Source organism: Macaca mulatta, chromosome 13 (assembly GCF_049350105.2).
Source record: "Macaca mulatta isolate MMU2019108-1 chromosome 13, T2T-MMU8v2.0, whole genome shotgun sequence".
NCBI lineage: Eukaryota > Metazoa > Chordata > Mammalia > Primates > Cercopithecidae > Macaca > Macaca mulatta.
Window position 1 is genome coordinate 38,243,559 of NC_133418.1, and position 18,637 is coordinate 38,262,195.

At 41.1% G+C, this 18,637-nt stretch overlaps 1 protein-coding gene and 1 non-coding gene across 2 annotated transcripts in view; both read right to left on the reverse strand.

The window, feature by feature from the left end:
• Nucleotides 1–4,582: 4,582 nt before the first annotated feature.
• Nucleotides 4,583–18,637, reverse strand: part of PTCD3 (pentatricopeptide repeat domain 3) — a 31,497-nt gene continuing 17,442 nt past the window's right edge. Inside the window, exons 10-24 of the mRNA XM_001091372.5 lie at nucleotides 17,654–17,741; nucleotides 17,222–17,282; nucleotides 16,853–16,938; nucleotides 15,452–15,596; nucleotides 14,761–14,811; nucleotides 12,018–12,107; nucleotides 11,641–11,669; nucleotides 10,316–10,422; nucleotides 9,465–9,543; nucleotides 9,285–9,375; nucleotides 8,338–8,423; nucleotides 7,741–7,889; nucleotides 6,150–6,191; nucleotides 5,591–5,749; nucleotides 4,583–5,258 (exon numbers count right to left, since the gene is read on the reverse strand). Of these exons, the coding sequence (XP_001091372.1) occupies nucleotides 5,168–5,258; nucleotides 5,591–5,749; nucleotides 6,150–6,191; nucleotides 7,741–7,889; nucleotides 8,338–8,423; nucleotides 9,285–9,375; nucleotides 9,465–9,543; nucleotides 10,316–10,422; nucleotides 11,641–11,669; nucleotides 12,018–12,107; nucleotides 14,761–14,811; nucleotides 15,452–15,596; nucleotides 16,853–16,938; nucleotides 17,222–17,282; nucleotides 17,654–17,741 (1,354 nt within the window). The 3' untranslated portion in view covers nucleotides 4,583–5,167. The remainder of the gene's footprint in view (nucleotides 5,259–5,590; nucleotides 5,750–6,149; nucleotides 6,192–7,740; nucleotides 7,890–8,337; nucleotides 8,424–9,284; nucleotides 9,376–9,464; nucleotides 9,544–10,315; nucleotides 10,423–11,640; nucleotides 11,670–12,017; nucleotides 12,108–14,760; nucleotides 14,812–15,451; nucleotides 15,597–16,852; nucleotides 16,939–17,221; nucleotides 17,283–17,653; nucleotides 17,742–18,637) is intronic.
• Nucleotides 6,701–6,837, reverse strand: LOC114672034 (small nucleolar RNA SNORD94). The gene has a single exon (XR_003722233.1). It is a non-coding gene; the product is annotated as a small nucleolar RNA SNORD94 (small nucleolar RNA).

Below are 18,637 nucleotides of genomic sequence, written 5' to 3' on the forward strand. Positions count from 1 at the left end.
AATACATCTAGTTTCTGATTGGAACACATGCCTTGTATTCCCTCCTGAGATTAATGCCCTTAATCTCAAAGGCAGAGGCACTCTGTGCACACCTACCTGGGGGATACTAAGTTTTTATTAGGAGATAATAGGACTGTTCTAAATTCAGTCTTTCCTTTTGGAATGGCACAAAATTGCAAAATACATTACTTGTAAAGCTAAACTTCCCTATTTGTCATACTAGAAATGCTTATAATTTCTATTTTACTTGTATGAGATAATGTAAAATATTATAGATTATAAGAAAATCTAAGTTTATCTTGGAACCCCGAAATAACTTCCTTCAGATGTGATTATCTGTTTGAACTTAGAAGCAGCAATACTGAGTGGTTTATTTTTTATTATTATTTTTTGAGACAAGAGTCTCGCACTGTCACCTGGGCTGGAGTGCAGTGGCACAATCTCTGCTCACTGCAACCTCTGCCTCCCAGGTTCAAGCAATTCTCCTGCCTCAGCCTCCTGAGCAGCTGGGATTACAGTTGCCCACCACCACACACAGCTAATTTTTTTGTGCTTTTAGTAGAGATGGGGTTTCACTGTGTTGGCCAGGCTGGTCTCGAACTCCCAACTTCATGATCTGCCCACCCCAGTCTCCCAAAGTGCTGGGAATACAGGTGTGAGCCACCGCGCCCAGCCGAGTGGTTTATTTTAACCTGTAAATCAAAATAATGAAGACTACAGGCTTCTGAATCTTAGTAGTTCCTTTACCAGCCAACACACCCACCTCCTTGATTGCTTATTAGGAACCAAGATGATACTGAAAAGGGGACCCTGCTTGGCCAGGCCTTTATTTTCCTTCCTCATGCTTAAAAATCTTCCTGAGATATAACTATGTGCAAAAAGCAGCGGAGCCTCTTGGGTTCTCAGTGCTACTTCAAGGAGATGGAGTCCCAAGGGCCAGGGTTATCTGGGAGGTGGATATAGCCCTGAGCCATTTAGGGCAGGTCGGCTTCACTTCAGCCTTTCATTTATACTGCAAGTGAAAAGTCACGCGACTGCCACTGCCACAGCAAAAATCATAAAAAGCCAAATCATCACTTCTGTCTTGGTTTAATCCTCAATCTGTTTTAGTCTGAAATGACCTTGCCTCCCTCCTCACTGATGTAGGACAGTGTTCAACATTTTAAAACTCATGCATCCTGATTGAACATTTTCATGTTTAATATTTCAAAATTAATAATGTAACAAACTAACACCTAATTTTAGACAGTCTTTAAGACACACTACCTTCATATTCCTTTGTATTAATTTAAATCCCCTGCTCTCTTAACAGATTCTGGATAAAAGCAGTCTCCAAGTCCCAAATGAGTTGTGCCACCAGTTTTAAAGTAACTTGCTTGGCTCAGTGCAGAACAGATCATTTGATTCAACGCAGAAGGGAAATAAAAAGGCTTATTAAATGTCAGGCAGATTCTCTTCATCAGGTCCAGTGGTCACCACACCCGTTATACTGTAGGTCTATTCTTCCCTGGCTTCCTTCCCATTGATGTATCCATGGGCCCTGAGATTGGCGGGAAGCTTGAGGAAGCAAAGGATGGGGGCAGGAAGGAGGGTCACCTGCCCACTGCAACTCTTACCCATGTGAGGAGTAGGTTTCACTAGTCTTATCAGTTTTGTTGAAGGGCTTCTGCAGGGGTTGTGAGGCAAGAGCTTGTGAAGGGGCCATTGTTGTGGGAACAGACACCACAGGTACTTGTGCAGAACTTAGATTGTCCTGGGAGTAAATTCTGTCATGACCTTTATTCCTCTTGGACACTTACTTTTCAAGCATCTTAGAGCTCTGAAAAACGTTCTTGGGCTTGATCCCCAGCAGTACTGAATCAAAGTCCACAGCTGGACATTTTCTTTCTTTTGAGATGGGTTCTCACTATGTTGCTCAGGCTGGTCTTGAACTCAAGCGATCCTCCAGCCCCACCCTCCCGAAGTGCTGGGATTACAGGCATGAGCCACTGTGCCTGGCCTGGACAGCATTTTTTAATAGGCTATTTTCTGGGCCAGGATGAAGACTTGTTCACTGCCTACATTTTGTGTAATCTGATTATCCCATGTCCTAGCAAATTGCCTTACAGCACCCAAACCAAATACGCCCATTTTTTTAGTAAAATGCCACTCTACCATTAATGTTGAATCTAAACGGTTCTATAAAACCTGCCTTACACACCCATGCTCCTAGTGACTCAATTTCATAGCATATCTTTTTGACCATGACCAGCAGTAAAAAATTTACATCACAATTTGCTACACTTAATGCATATATCTATGCACAGATCTATATTGCAATGCACTTTGAAAGACAAAGGCTACCCTATCTTAGAGACTATAGGTACGTAGCCAGTGACAGTACAATCTGACATCTTTTCCTCTATGCCTAGTGCTTGGCATAATGTTTATACAGCAGCTCACTAGGGGGCTTGTTTTATTTTTTTTTTGCTTTGAGGTTGCTGAAAGGGGAGGGTCTGCTTTACTGTGGTTATGTAAGGACTTCTCGAAGTTCTGCTTCTTAAGAGGTCATATGCCCTACTTGTAGTAGCAACGTGACTAAGGTCTCAAAATCAACGAATGAATACTTTGCAGAGTTGGTGGCATTCATTAAGCATTTACTAAGACCTAGGTGCTAGATTTGAGTTTGATTCTAGACATGTAGAATCTTCGAGTGCCATCCAACCTCTTGAATACTTTGATGGCTATAATTTTAAGACAATCCTCAAATCCTCAAATGTTTGAACCAAACTAGAAGTCCAATTTCTGACTTCTACACATTGGTAATGTAACTCTGGCAACAACACTGAGCAAGTTTATTCCACATATATTAAGACTCCCTTTCCCCTCCCCATTCCATGAGAGTCCTTAATCCCATTTTTTTTTTTTTTTTTTCTTGGAGACAAGGGTCGCTCCGTCAACCAGGCTGGAATGCAGTGGTGCAATCATGGCTACTGCATCCTCAGCCTCCCAGGCTCAAACAATCCCCCCACCTCAGTCTCCAGAGAGCTGGGATTACAGGCATGCACCACTACGCCCAACTGTTAAAATCTTTTGTAGGGAGGGGGGTCTCACTGTTACCCAGGCTGGTCTCAAACTCCTGGGCTCAGGCGATCCACATTGGCACATGAAGTGCTGGGATTACAGGCATGAGCCCTGCACTTGGCCCTATTTGCTCTTCCAAAATTCTGGTTTCTCTAAGACAGGGGCTTGCTCTGTTGCCCAGGCTGGAGTGCAGTGGTGCGATCACGGTTCACTGCAACCTCCCTCTCCTAGGCTCAAACAATCCTCCCATCTCACCCTCCCAATTAGCTGGGACACAGGTGCATACTGCCAGTCTGGCTTTTTTTTTGTAGAGCTGGTGTCTCACTATGTTGCCCAGGCTGGTCTCAAACTCCTGGACCTAAGTGATCCTCCTGCCTCTGCCTCCCAAAGTGCTGATTACAGGTGTGAGTCACCATACCCAGAGAGAACATTTTACTGATAGTAGAGGCTAAAGACTATGATAAAATAAGCATTTACAGAGAATGGAGACTTATCCTGTGAGGCCTTAATTTTTCTCTGAGTTCAAGGCAGTTAATTGCTCAGAGTGTGGGTTTGGAGTATCTGTACCACAAATTTAAAAGTACCAAGCTAACAAATCACTCATTTTGAAAAGTCCACTACAAATTCATGGGCCATCTTCCCAGATGGATTTTCTCCTATCAACTCTAGCTGCAGAGCAACATGGTGATTCAGAATTGGCACCTGGATAGGGAGATGCATACCATGAATCTAAGGACTGTATTGAATAGTAAGGCTAACAAGAGTCAGGCATCTGCAGGTGCTGATGAACCAGAGACAGGAAGGGACTGAGTTAACCTTTCAGGTGGCCAGGTTCTCCTTGGAAGCTGTAAACCAAGACTGGAGGCTAATTTCTTCTCTGTCCTGCAAATCTGCTTTGATACGGAGCAATACCCATGGATGCTTAAGTAGCTAGTTACTATATCAGCTTTTTTTTGCGGGGGTTGGGGGGGATTCCTTCAATTAAATGCCCTAAGACCTGACATCCTAAGAGAAAGCACAAACCATACTTTGGTTTCTAAGGATGTGTGACTGGGTCCTGGCCTTCAGAGGATGGCAGACAGATGGGAACACAAGTATTAGTAGACTAGAGCATCTCATAATTGTCAACTCTGGCAAGGTAAAGATGAAGCTCTCATGTGGACAACTCACGGGCTACCTAAGTAAATCTAGGAGCCAGGTATGTGCAAAGTGGCTGGTGGGGGAAGCCTTCATGAAGGCAGGAATGCTGCAAACCTCCACTTACTGCCTTCCAGGACCATTTAAGTCACAGTGGTAAGAGCTGCTAGAAGTAGTCGTTACCAACTTGATTACCAGCAATACACAATGACGTCAAGAATACATTCCACATCCTTCTGTCACCACTAGCTCTCATTTCAACCACTAAAATAGGTACCAGCTATAGCAGCTATAGACAAAAAGAAAGGGAGACATGAAACATTCATGGCTGGTCAAGTTAGAAAACTATGGCAATGGCTATATTAACAAAAATGCAAACGTGTACATTAATTACAACATTTATTTACAGTCATTTTACCAGTTGTGCAGCCTAAACTGCCATTATCTTGTTTTAGTCATTCCTAAGAGGCTTATTTCTGACATCGAAATATCCTGAAATTGGGAAACTACTGACCCAACCCCAACTGTGATAGAACTGCATGAACACCTTTCTAAGATGAAGGACCAGCATCACAGCAGCACATCAGGCCAACAAAGGCAGAAGTCCAGCAGCAGGGAGACGCCAATCGCACGAGGACGGCAGCATGAGGTCAGCTCACCGACACTGTAGGTGTGCAGACTTATCCTGATGACAAGAGCCATGGACCTCACCATGTGTCTGAAAACCGCAATGTTGCTACTTAAATGCTAAACCTTTAACAGTGCATTAATAGATGGTTATTAAGTAGCAAATTAGGAGCTTAAATCTACAGAACTGGGCTGTGTACTGACTGTGCCTCACAGTAACAAATTCACCAAATCTTTATCTTGTCTTCTTTGTAACAGTGTTAAATATTAGCATATCTTAGTTCTCAGGTGTGATTCCAGCAGCTACGGTGAGGCCATTGCTGCTCCTGAATCTCCACTTTCATTTGCCTTCACTGGTGTCACTGTCGCTGTCACTGCTGCTGTCAGTATCACTGTCACTGGTCAGTGCAGTTAGGTTACCTAGGGCTTCCCTGTTAAGAAAAGAAAATGGAGGATTACACTGCAATTCAATTAGGTGCTGGGGTTCTTGGTGTCTCTGACACTCACCTATAGCCTATCAGTTTTGAAAGCAGAAAAAGGGACCCTGCAGCTGCATTAAAGTATATTAGGAACAAAAAGATTCTAACAGTCAAATCTAGAGGCCTTCCTGACTTGCATAACAAATGAAATCATCATTAAATTACTACATTCTGACCTTCTGCAAGGAAATACAGGGGATAGAAAGCTATGAACATTTTGAATGGGCAGATGGACGAAAGGTCTGCACCATTTTACAAACTTTCCTTCGTGGTGACCCACTTACTTTTGTTGCAGGTTGATTGCAAAATCAGTCATTACTCTCTGGGTGAGGCCCTCACAACTAGGTAAGCTGAAGGCACTTGCCAGCTTTACTACTTCAATGGCCTGGGAAGGGCTGTTAGATGCTTTTGCACAGTCCATAAACTCATTCAGCAACTCATTTCTGTAAAAGAAAGGCAAAGTGTGAACTTTCTCCAGCCTCTTTAGTAAAACATTTATAGACAAGATCCAGTATAAGTTCAGTAATAGATTCCCAACAGTACTTCTGGAGACAAAATTAGATGAAGTCTAACATTTATTTTGTTTCCAGTGAGGCTGGAAAGTCTAAAGGGCCAAAGGGATTTTCAATATGACTTCATGATGATCTATTCTGTGTAGCTCATGGTGACCCGTGAGCACAGATAAAAAACTGCTTGCCTCAGGACGCCCTGGATAGTAGGGAGTTGACGGTATGCTTGCCTAACAGAAGAGTGCCCAAATGTGGTGGCTAAGGCTGGTGAAGAAATTCCAAATGTGGCTACTTCTAGGCCATACTCAAAGAGAGCTGACTGATTTCAACTTACCTAGGGATCTTATTATGCTTCCTGAAAAGCCCCAACATTTTCCTGTTCAAGATAGGAAAAAAATTATGAATACTATTAGAAAAACAAGGCAATCAGATACTATAGCTGTCATCCCTCTGTAATCACAGACTAAATGCCCTTTTCTTAACTACACTGTAAGCTCCCAAAGACACACATCTGTGGGCTCTACTAGCTCCCAGCCCTGCGTATACATGAGAATCACCACAGGTGCTTAAACTCCCCAAATGAATCTATACTGCAATTTTCACAGGTAAATCTGATACGCTACCAATGTCAAGATTTGCTGGTATAGGTTGAATATTCCTGATCCAAAAATGCTCCAAAATCTAAAACCCCATACACTTCTGGTCTCAAGCATTTTGGAAAAGGGATACTCCAACTGTATTTGTCCTCTTGTAGAGGATCACCACTGTCCTAGGGAGGGAATCCATCCTGTGCACAGCTGGAAAAGAGGCAAACAGAACAATGCTGTTTCCCTCTCTTAAAATACGGCAGGGGTTCAGTCTGTCTTAGAATTCTGTTATGAAGAGCAGGCTCAGATTGAGGCAACAGTCTCATGTAAGTGCTCCCCATTAGCCTGCCACACGCAGGACAAAAGAGAAACACATACATTCAGCTCCCATGACTCAGCTGAGGTCCGTACCCCTGCGCCAATCATCACAGCCTGGTCGTATCAAGTGTGTGCCAAACTGCCTGAGCTAACAACCAAATGCCAATGTCATACGTCTCTGTCACTAGCAGCATAGTTGCTAGAGGAGCATGTGTGAGCCGCACCTCAAAGACAAGCCTTCATCATCTTTTCCTGGAGATAGGTGACTGGCAATCGGATGTTCAAATAGTTACTTTCTTGTACGAGGAGCCATGCACAAGCACCTCCCACTCGTGACTCTTAGAACACACATTTATATACAAAACAAAATACAGGAAAACCACCTGTCACTATCCCTACAAAAGATCCTTTTGCTCATTTTTGGAAACATGAATATGGCTAAGGTTCCCATTCACAAACACAAAAATTAGTATGTGAATGAAATGCTGATAAAAACATAACCAGAACACAGCGGCACCAACCAAGGATGGGTTGTGGTCAAGGCCAAGTTTAGTTAATGTGCGTAAATGCCAGCTTCCAGATGTCTAAGTACACAGCCCACATTTTAAGCTGGAGAGCGGGATGGGAGAAGCATCCAAAAATACTTCAATAACCCAAATGACCAAAACATTTTCAAAACTATGTTTCCTTGATCATGTTTCTTTGATCTTTAGTCCATTTAAGTGGAGTAATGGGGTTAAGTGACTTACTTGTCCATAGACACAGAAAGTAGAAAGGGAAAGATAATTAATTCTCAGCCTATGGTTTGAGAGAACCAGGCCTTATCTCAAATACATCATGCATATTGTCTTCTTCCAAAAGTTTCCTTTTTAGTTGGTATTTGCAAGTTCCCGAATCAAATACTTGTTACATGGCCAAATGAGAGAATGGCCAAATCAGAGAACTTCTACCAGCGTGGGTCAATGTTTTAGATCCAAATACAAAAGCTTCTAAAGTGTAAACTTGTGGTACTGTACTCACCAGGCTTCCTGAGTTCTCCCAGCCCTTAAAAAGAGGACAGCTATACAGTTGAGAGGGATGACTGGCCAATCCTGAGCAGTCTGTCTGATGGGTTGGCTTTCATATGTAGATTTGATATCAGCAGCACAGTCAGCAAATGCCACCTGAAGCTGAGAAGCTTTAGGAGTCAGCAGAACTGCCTAACTGATTTTGTGAGAATTTCAGTTCAGAATTACAGGATCCTTAAATTCTGAGAAATGCATTTTACCATTTGAATATATTATGTGTATAGCACACGAGTAATTAAAAAAGGACCCTGTCCTAAGTATTTTGATTAGCCACAAACTTTCACATTCAGCTATGCATTTCCTTTATAGATGGAGATTTTTTAAAAAGCAAGCTGAAGACAGAAGCTAATTTCATGTTGCCTGTTTTGGACTACAGGAAAGAGGGTAACTTTAAGGACAGATTTCTGCTAAAGGCAAGATATGTTTAGATGTATCATCACTCAAATATGGGTTTGGGTGGCAGAACTCTCCAAAATGGCAGATGAAACTGGGGAAGCTAGCCTTAAGACCTCAGTATGGGAGGATATACTGGCTGGAGTTTCAGGCCTACCTCTGGTGGGTGTTTGTCCCTTGCCATGAGCATCAGGATCTCTTCTCTCAGGTCGTTGCGGAACTTGAAACCATATTCTTTACTATCTTGAGACAAGAAAGGAACAAGGAGTGATCATTGTTATGTAAAACCAACACTCTCTTGTTCACTGTCAACCTATTTTTTGCTCGGTAAAAATAAGTTGCTGTTATTTATTCTAGGCTTATCCCAGGATTCCAGAAACCCACCAGGATTCAAGGTGGAACAAATGTAAAAGCCAATGCCTGGGCCTTGTTCCAGTGAAGTGTTTGTTCATCACAGCACGTGCACTACATGGGAGCGGTCACCAGCTCCACGTGGTAAGACACTGTTTTATAGCACTTGGGAATTTTTGATATACTTTTATTACTCATTACAGCAGTCTTGTGAAGCAGGAGGGCAGGACTAGAGCCTACTTACTTATAATACAGTAGTCACCTAGTGGAAGATACAGAGTATTTCATTTTGCAGTCAAGTTATACACATAAGACAGACCAGTACACACACCCGTGATGCGTGACGCTCATGGCTATTACTTGGAATCATAATCATCACTGACTGGTTAGCAAAGTGAGGCCACACTGGCACAGAGGAATTGCACAGGCTCTCGGATCCAAGGTCTTCATTCAGATTTAGGGTCTGCTACGTCATCAGCACTTACTTTCTTTGGGTCATATCACACAACAGGTGCACAAAACTCAGCTCATTCCTATGTCACCAAGGGACTGACTTAAGTCATTTTCAACAAATTTTTCTCCTGATAGTCAACATGCAACATGAGCACGTGACCTTGAAGTAGCTCTCAACTAACACATTCAGTTCAGTCAAAATGGAAGTTTTCATCCCTAACAGTAATGTTAACACATTCATTATCAAAACAGAAGATACTGAGGTGACATGCACCTGGACACATACAAAGTAAAACGGACCTTTCCAAATTTGAGGAATCATTTCTAGCCGATTGGCCACATCCAGTGCTTGGAGAAGATGTATCAATGTTTGGGAGTGGGGAAAGCAGACCTGATTAAGAGAAACACATTTTTAAAGCATTAATCTACAGAAACCCAATTCATCTAGAATGATAAATAACAAGTAATGAACCATCTTACTGAAGGTATCAGGTCCTCATACCACTTCAAGGTGACATCAATTTGCTCCATTAGACAAATCAAATCAAAGAACTTGGAACTGTGATGAAGGCAAAAAGTATGTTTAGTCTAAAGTCCCTATGTCTAACAACAGGGGAAATAATGAGTGAAATTACAGCATATTATATGTTACAAAGAATTTCAAAATACTGACAATTTCAAGTTAAACGAGCCAATACTTGGTTTAAGAGCTGCCAGTATATGCTGACTTCCCAACTAAACACCTTACCCTCACCGGCTCATTTCTAACTGTTTCCTCTGTCTACTCTTAGGTCATGGTGAATAGATACTGAACTTCAAATTCATTTTAGAAACATTCAATGTGAAACAAGGATTTGGATACACAGAAAACGATTCTCACACATCTGTTAACATGCTGCCTTCTTAAATTCATGTTCTTATCTGCCTAAAAGCAAACCCATTTAGGGAGTATCTCTGGGTTCCAGTATCTTGATCTTTGAATACAAAAGCAAGGCAGGTGAGAGGAAATCTTCAGGGCTCACCCTGCTATGACAATTTGAAAATGTAAAATGAGAGGGGGTAGAGGAAAAAGATATGTAGATTTTAATCTGTTGCCAAAAAAAAAAAAAAAAAAAAAAAACCAAACCAAACTCAAAGGACACAAACTAGTACAGTCTTTCAAATCTGGCAGTTTTACCACTGCTTTAATTCCTAAGTGCTCAATTAACATGTCCTATTAGATCACTGGCATGCTGCCTGAAACCAGAGGTGAGGTATGAAGGGACATCAACAGCCTCCCACTTGCAGAATATGGTAACTCATGCAAAAGGATACATTTCCAACACACTTACTAATAGAAATTACGCTGATGATCAAGTCCAATGAATTTCCGGTTGTCTCCAGTATTTAAAAGGTCATGTATTTGGTAGGCAAGTTCTAGATCTCTGAGAGATGAGCACTGAAAATTTGCAAGTAGTAAGTATCACTCTGATACCCTGTCAGCCACGTGGTTCACAAATGAATAAAAACAGTAGAGCGTCTTGTGAAAATACTTAATGTTGATTAAATGTATTATTGGTTGACAGCAAATAAGTTACAAGAAATGGGGGGAGACAAATCCCAAGTCCTGTGAAATTTATTACTATATTATTTTAATTTAGCAATTATACCGTTAGAAATTAATCCTATAACAACATCTGGTCAAGTGCACAAAAGACACCTGCAGTGCAGAGTCTGGACTAGTAAAAATCTCCATGAAGTAATCCCAAAATCTACCCACAGGAAAGTTAAGTTATAGTTCTTACTATGAAATACTGATTGCTGTCAATAAATAAAACACCCTGAAAGTATGCCTGGATATACATACACTTGAGTACCCAGAGTAAATACCTTGGTAGGATCCACACTAAATATTAGGTTGGTGCAAAAGTAATTGTGGTCTTTGCCATTGAAAGTAGCGGCTTTTATAATTGCGGTTTTTGCCACTGAAAGTAATGGCAAAAGCCACAATTACTTTTGCACCAATCTAATAGTAAAGCAATTAAATTACCCTTAGGGAACAGGGTTCATCTTAAAACTGCTTGAAATTTTTCCTACGATAAGCACGATTAAATAAACTAATATAAAAACCATTATCAATTTTAACTTACTAATAGGCAAATCCGAAATATTATGGAAGCTTATCTGTTCGAGGGCATGAAAAACATCAACGTAAACAATAAACAAAGGGTAGGGACAGTATGTGATTGAAAAGTACAGATTTTAGGCCAGCTGTGTTGGTTCACGCCTGTAATCCCCAGCACTTTGGGAAGTAGTCAGGAGTTCAAGACCAGCCTGGTCAACATGGTGAAACTCCATCTCTACCAAAAAAAAATACAAAAATTAGCCAGGTGTGGTGGCGCACACCTGCAGTCCCAGCTATTCAAGAGGCTGAGGCAGGAGAATCGCTTGAACCCAGGAGGCAGAGGTTGTGGTGAGCCACTGCACTCCAGCGTGGGTGACACAGTGAACCTCTATCTCTAAGAGAAAAAAAAAATTATAGATTTTAGAGAAAGAAGAAAAAACAGAAGCAAAGACATGACTGAAGAGTTAGAAAATCAAAGGAACCAGGAAGAACCCTCCAGCTACAGATAAATTTAGGAAATGGATAGTGAATTAATAAAGAAATGATACTTACTACACTCATGGCTGACTGAAAAAACTTATCTGAAAATCAAAGTTCACAAGAGCTTTGGTTACAATGGATAAAATATATTTTCAAGTCAGTAACATTAACAAAAATCCCGCCAACAAAACTGGTAACATGTAAAATAAAGCTACGAACGTAAAAACTTAAGAGAGGCAGGAACGTGCCATACACATTTTGGCTTCCTCAGAAAGATCATGGCAAATATTACTAAGCTATATACACCTACTATGTACTCAAATTTATTTAAAAAATAGAAAAAAAAATACTACTAAGCTATATAGGGATCACGAGGCCTCTAACTGGCACTCAGGGAAACCAGCCCTCTGTCTTTAGAAGAGGAAAACACAAGTGATTTCTGTACATACCATCATCCGGGTCCTTTGCAGAAAATCTCTTTCCCATTAATTCATTCATTATATCATAAATGATGAAGGATGATCTATTTGAAGGGTTTCCTGCAGAACAAGAAAGCAAATGTGTTTAATCCACTTCCTTTACCACCACCAACCTCACAGTACCTAGTACAAAGGGACACATTTCTCCTTCCTTCACCTCCAGCCTAAGTCCTCGCATAGAGCTGGGTGGAGGCCAATGCTTGCTAAAGGAACCACTACACCCTGCAGAGAGCAATTCTCTGTAAAATCTGGAATAATCACAGGTCTCTATTCATGTGCTCCACTGAGACTTCCCCTTTCTTTAGGATCTTCACATGAAGCCTGACTTACTGGAGTAGGAGGCAGACAGTAACACACACTCCCTCACCAAACCAGCATACTTAGAAAAACTTTTTTTTTTTTTTTTTTTGAGATGGAGTGATGCACTGTTGCCCTGGCTGGAGTGCAATGGCACAATCTCGGCTCACTGCAACCTCTGCTTCCCGGGTTCAACCGAGTCTCCTGCCTCAGCCTCCCGAGCAGCTGGGACTACAGGCCTCTGCCACCACGCCTGGCTAATTTTTTGTAATTTTAGTAGAGACAGGGTTTCCCCATGTTGGTCAGCCTGGTCTTGAACTCCTGATCTCATGATCTGCCCGCCTCAGCCTCCCAAATGCTGGGACTACAGGCACGAGCCACTGCGCCCAACCAAAAATGTTTTTTGCTAGTAATCATTTGTGTTCCCTTTAAATATAATCAGAATGAGGTCAAGAAAAAGTAAACTAGAATGGACAGGGCAGTGCTTAAAAATAATGTGAGCTGAGCACTAATAGGTCAGAAAATCATCTGCAATATTCCCAGTCAAATATTTCTCTACACTCTGTTCCCTACCTGTTCTGTGTGTTCGTGGTAGCAGAGTTGTAATGACAGTGCAGATAGTTTCACAATTTGCTCAAGCATGTTTCCCTTTGCTAACATTCTTAATTTTATCAGTTACATAATATTCTCTTTTCAATGTATTGTTTCTTGGCTAATTTAGGCTTTCTCTTTTGGGTCAATTCCTAGAAATTATTATTATTATTGAGACAGGGTCTTGCTCTGTCACCTAGGCTGGAGTGCAGTGGGACAAATGCAGCTTACTACAGTTTCCACCTCCTGGCCACAAGCAATCCTCCCGCCTCACACTCCTGAGTAGCTGGGACTACAGGGGTGCGCCACCATGTCCAGCTACTTTTTTCATGTTTAGTAGACATGCAGGTCTCTCTGTGTTGTCCAGGTTGTTTTCAAACTCCTGGGCTCAAGCAATCCTCCTGTCTCGGCTTCCTAAATTGCTGGGATTACAGGCGTAAGCCAAAATTATTATTGCAGACAGGCAATTTATATACATAAGACAAACCAACATAGCTCCCCCAGATTCCCCATCCCCCAGTCCTGGCTGTTACTTAGGAAATGTAAGTACATCTGACTTTGATTAGCAATTGAACCAGTGATGAGAGTTACAGAGGAAAGAAATATACTTTGGGGTCAGAAATACTAGCTCCATCACAATCTCACCAAGGTTGAGTAAAATTTTAGGGGACACAATTATGGAAACTTTATCTGTTTCCAAGGTACAGTCAATTAACTGTTTGGTTCCTTTTCCTAAAGATAAAATTTGCCTATACAGGTGATGATATGGATTTTACAAAATTAGTCCTCCAAACCAGAGAGAATCAAGTTCTCTTCTGTAATTTTTATAGTCTATCACGAGAAAGAATGACTAGAACTGTCAATTCTGAACTCAAGGGTTATTTCTTAGGCTGGGGATAAATGGATAAGAACTAAAAGATTCTGAGTGTCTCATATGTGCCTTCCAAACACAGTAGCAGACACGGTGTGGAACTCATTTAACTACCACACCCTGCTGCTATTCCTCAGGTAGGCATCCAGTCACTTTGACATAGCTGGTAAATAAACGATAGAGCCGACATCTCAGTTCAGGTGTGTCTCTCTCCAAAGTCCATCTACAGAGCAGAGCTCCCACTGGAACTGACCTAAAAGTGGACAACGAATGGAGCCTTGAGGTCCTCCCAAAAGGCTTCACAATAAGTTTACCTTCCTCTGAAGCAGCAACGTCCACAAACTTTTGGCAAAGATGGAAATGTTCTGAACCTGCATCACTGAACATGGTAGCCACTAGACACATGGCTACTGAGCACTAACGTGACAAAATAATTTATTATTTTACTTAATTTTAATTAACTGGCCACATGTGGCTAGTGGCTACGGTATTAAATAGCATAGCTCCAGAGAACAAAAGGGACTTCAGCCAAAATACATTCTAACCATTCCTGTTTGTACAACATCACTGACAGTACATTCCATAACCCTCTCCCCTCCAGCTCAAGTTTCATACCATAAACAAGATTGCTAACCTCAAGAATAATTTTAGGTAGTAAGACCCTGCCCAATAAAAAAAATCAGCTGGGCATGCTGGTAGGCATCTGTAATCCCAACTACTCAGGAGGCTAAGGAGGGAGGACTGCTTGAGCCCAGGAGTTCAAGGCTGCAATGAGCAAGATCCTATCTCTAAAAAAAAAGCCACAACTTTCTGCTCAGGCTGTACAGGTTAATTTACAAATTATCTTTTCTTAATTCATATGCAGAGAAGATAACCTGCAACAATTAATCACATAAATTCAAGAAAGCTGGTCAATTTTCTATATAAATTAACACAGTTTAAGGCCATACATACCAGGCTGATAAAACAGCTGAATAATATGGTGATATGTTGCAAGCGAGGGTTCTCGAATTACCAGGTGAATAGAAAAAATAAACAATGAGGTAAACACACAGCAATCCAAAATATAGTTTACTGAGACACACTGAATTTAAAACATATTAATGTTAATATTTAAGCAATAGATGCATTTCTATTCCTTTGAACAAAGATATTTTCCAACTCATTAATGTAAAGGTGAAAAACTATCATAAAGACTTAATCACTTTTTGAAAGTCCAAATACTTATTAGTCACATTCTTCACTGAGAACAGTAAAATATATTTAAGTGAATTGATTCCCAAAGCAACTTTCAATAAAGTAACTAATGAAAAATATACAATACACTAGCACACACTTAGGTTCAAATACCTAATTATGCTGGAAAAATGTCATGAATTTAAAACTAGCTAACTCAAAGCAATCACTTCTCCTCAGATTCAACAGAACCATAAACAAAGTACCTAAAATACTAATGAACACTAAGATGATAAAGACACTCCCACCATAAGTACAGTACATTTAATTTAATGTGCCAAACATGGAAACAAAATTTCCAGCATATTATGTAAGCAGAAGAAGAATTTAAAGGTCTTTGCTTATGTTGACCTGAAACCTCTGGCTGGCACAGGCTCTGTCTTCAGAGGAATCAAGGGCGCATCCTCACCTATTCCAATGGCTTTCATTTCACGTAAAAGCTGTAAGGCTGGCAATCTTGCAATCACATGAAATCTTCGGAGACATTTCAGAATGGTATTAAAAGTCTGCAGATTTGGTTTCACGTTCTGTGCAACCATGTGTCTTAGCAGCTCCTAGTTGAATAAAAAACAAGTATCTTTCATGCCTGGGTAATCTGTCCAATAATCTGTTTCATACAAAATTAAGAATTCAGCGTTCTTGCTTATGTTTAAAGCAGGTTAGTAACTATATCCCTATTTTAAGAACTGTTTATTAATTAGCAGGTTCCATGATTCTGCCTTTTAAAGAAGCCTGCTAATTCAAACACCCACCCCACTTGATCAAGGTGGTCAACTGTCTTCAGTCTTCTACCAAGGAGAGTTTTCCAAGAAAAGACTCAAAAGTAATAGACCAGTATGATATAAAAAAGTAGTTGTTTTGGTTGTTTTTTTTTTTTTTTTTGAGACGGAGTTTCGCTCTTGTTGCCCTGGCTGGAGTGCAGGGGCGCAATCTTGAGTTGAGGGGATTCTCCTGCCTCAGTCTCCTGAGTAGCTGGGACTATAGGCGTGCACCACTAGGGCTGGCTAATTTTTGTATTTTTAGTAGAGACGGGGTTTCACCATGTTAGTCAGGCTGGTCACAAACTCCTGACCTCAGGTAACCCACCCACCTCAGCCTCAAAGTGCTGGGATTATAGGCATGAGCCACCGTGCCCAGCCGTTTCTGTTCTTAAGTTACTAGGCAAGAATCAATCCAGTGATTTCAACTTTTTGAACTTACACCTGATAGGAATTTGACAGCAAATATGCATTACTTTGTAACAGAAAAACTATTATGAAAAATAAATGAATAAAATGGTCCAGAATTCTAGCTGTATACTCTGGGTCAAGTAACCTTTTCTTCTCATGTGCCAGACAGAGCTGAGTTCCAGGGCTGCGGAAAGGGTAGTGAACAGTTAACTGCTACACAGTGACTGCCATGCACATGCTCATAAATGCTATCTCCAGCCCATATACTTTTTTCTTTTTTTTTTTTTTTTTTTTGAGAAGGAGTCTTGCTCTGTTGCCAAAGCTGGAGTGCAGTGGCACAATCTCTGCTCACAGCAACCTCTACCTCCCGGGTTCAATCGATTCTCTTGCCTCAGCCTCCCAAGTAGCTGGGATTACAGGCATGCACCACCACGCCCGGCTTTGTTTGTACTTTTAGTAGAGACGGGTTTCACCATGTTGGCCAGGCTGGTCTCGAACTCCTGGCCTCAGGTGATCTGCCCGCCTCGGCCTTCCAAAGTGCTGGTATCACAGGTTTGAGCCACCACACCTGGCCAGCCCATCTATTTCTGGCAAAGAGTATTTAAGCCCTATTAAAAAATAAACTGAGGATTCCTCCTTACCAGTATATCACTCCATTTTGCCTCAAATTTCTCATTTATCACGAATACTGTTGCTTCAATCACTGCATTAAATGTGTACACATCAGCTGTAAAATAAAAAAATGATAAAATTTGGGGTTGAAGATGAATCCCTAAATGGCTGAGTTTAAGGCAAAGCAGTCATTCCTATGTGTCCCTTGGCTAATCACATGCCCACAAAACTGGAAAACCACTCTCCTTTCTGGATCTCTACTCTTGCTTCAATCACCTATGCCTCAGGAAAAGACAAAGTATAGGCCAATGACTGAGGCAAGATCCAAAGCCTTCACACAGACAATTAAGAGAAAGAAGGAAACGGAGAAAGGGATGGAGGGGAGTTCTCAAACTCACCATGGAGTCTGTTGTTTAGTAACTCAGTGTACAAGTTTAACGCCTGCTCATAAGCTCGGTGCTGGAAAAGGAAAAGGAAAAATTAAGCATCATCAAATTCATTTACTTAAGAAGTCCTTGCACATTTCTGTCTTAGAGTTTGGTAACATAGCTCAGGCTCAATAGATCAGGCTCCTGTTCTCATGAAGCTCATACTCTAGTGCAGTGGTTTTCTATCTACTGGTAATGTCTGAACATATTTTTATTTGTCACAACTGAAAGTGGGGGAGGAGTGTACTACTCGCATCCAGTGGGTAGAACCCAGAGAGCTACTAACATCCTACACAGGACAGACCCCACAACAAATTATCTGACCCAAAATGTTAGTGGTTCTGAGGCTGAAACACCCTGATTGGTGGAAATTAAAGATAAAAATAAATAAAACAAATGTACCTTCACCATTCCTCGGATCATTGTGCAATAGGAATATGCATTTTTCTCTGGCATTAGAGAAAAGATTCTCTCAGCATTGTTTTTTGCTCTAGACACAAAAGAGTAAATGTGAACCCAGGCAACAGGAAATACCAATCAGAGCTACCACCATTTACTGACGGTTTATTATGTTCCAGGCAATGTGCCAAGTACTTTACATGCATTATCTCAATTCTTACAGGGCGTTATGGTTATCATCATTTTGAAAATGGGGAAAATCAAGACTTAACAATCTTAATGTGTTGTCGGGGCTTTGCAGGTTAAGTGGCAGAATTAGAATTGAAAATGAAAAGTTTATAAACAAGTATATAAATATCTATGCATTAAAAACAAGAAGCAACTGTATGACAAGGTCCCTAGTAAAGATTCCTCATCCTTCTTCAATCTTCAGCTGCTACTTCCCAGAGGCAAAATGGTTTCTTTTGGAGGATCCTTCTGGTCATATTCTAGCATATGTACTTTCATCTCTTCTCCCATTCCATAACCTCGGCCTCCTGGGTTTAAGTGATTCTCCCGCCTCTACCTCCGGAGTAGCTGGAATTACAGGCACATGCCACCACCCCTAACTAATTGTTGTATTTTTAGTAGAGATGGGGTTTCACCATGTTAGTCAGGCTGGTCTCAAAACTCCTGACCTCAAGTGATCCACTCACCTCGGCCTCCCACGGTGCCAGGATTACAGGCGTGAGGCATCGCGTCCAGCCTACCCCAAGGAATTTAACCTTTCATCCTATCAAATTCATCACTTCAATAACGATTTTAGACAATCATGGTAGCTTTCCCTTTCCAGACATTCACATGAAATATCCTCCTTTTAGACACCCAGCTAACTTAAATTCTCCAGCATAATTATTATCTTTCATTTAAACTGCTGTGTACGTCTACATGTTGGTCAGTGGTCTTAATTTAGCAGTACACTCTAGTGTCCATGATACTTTTAGTAAA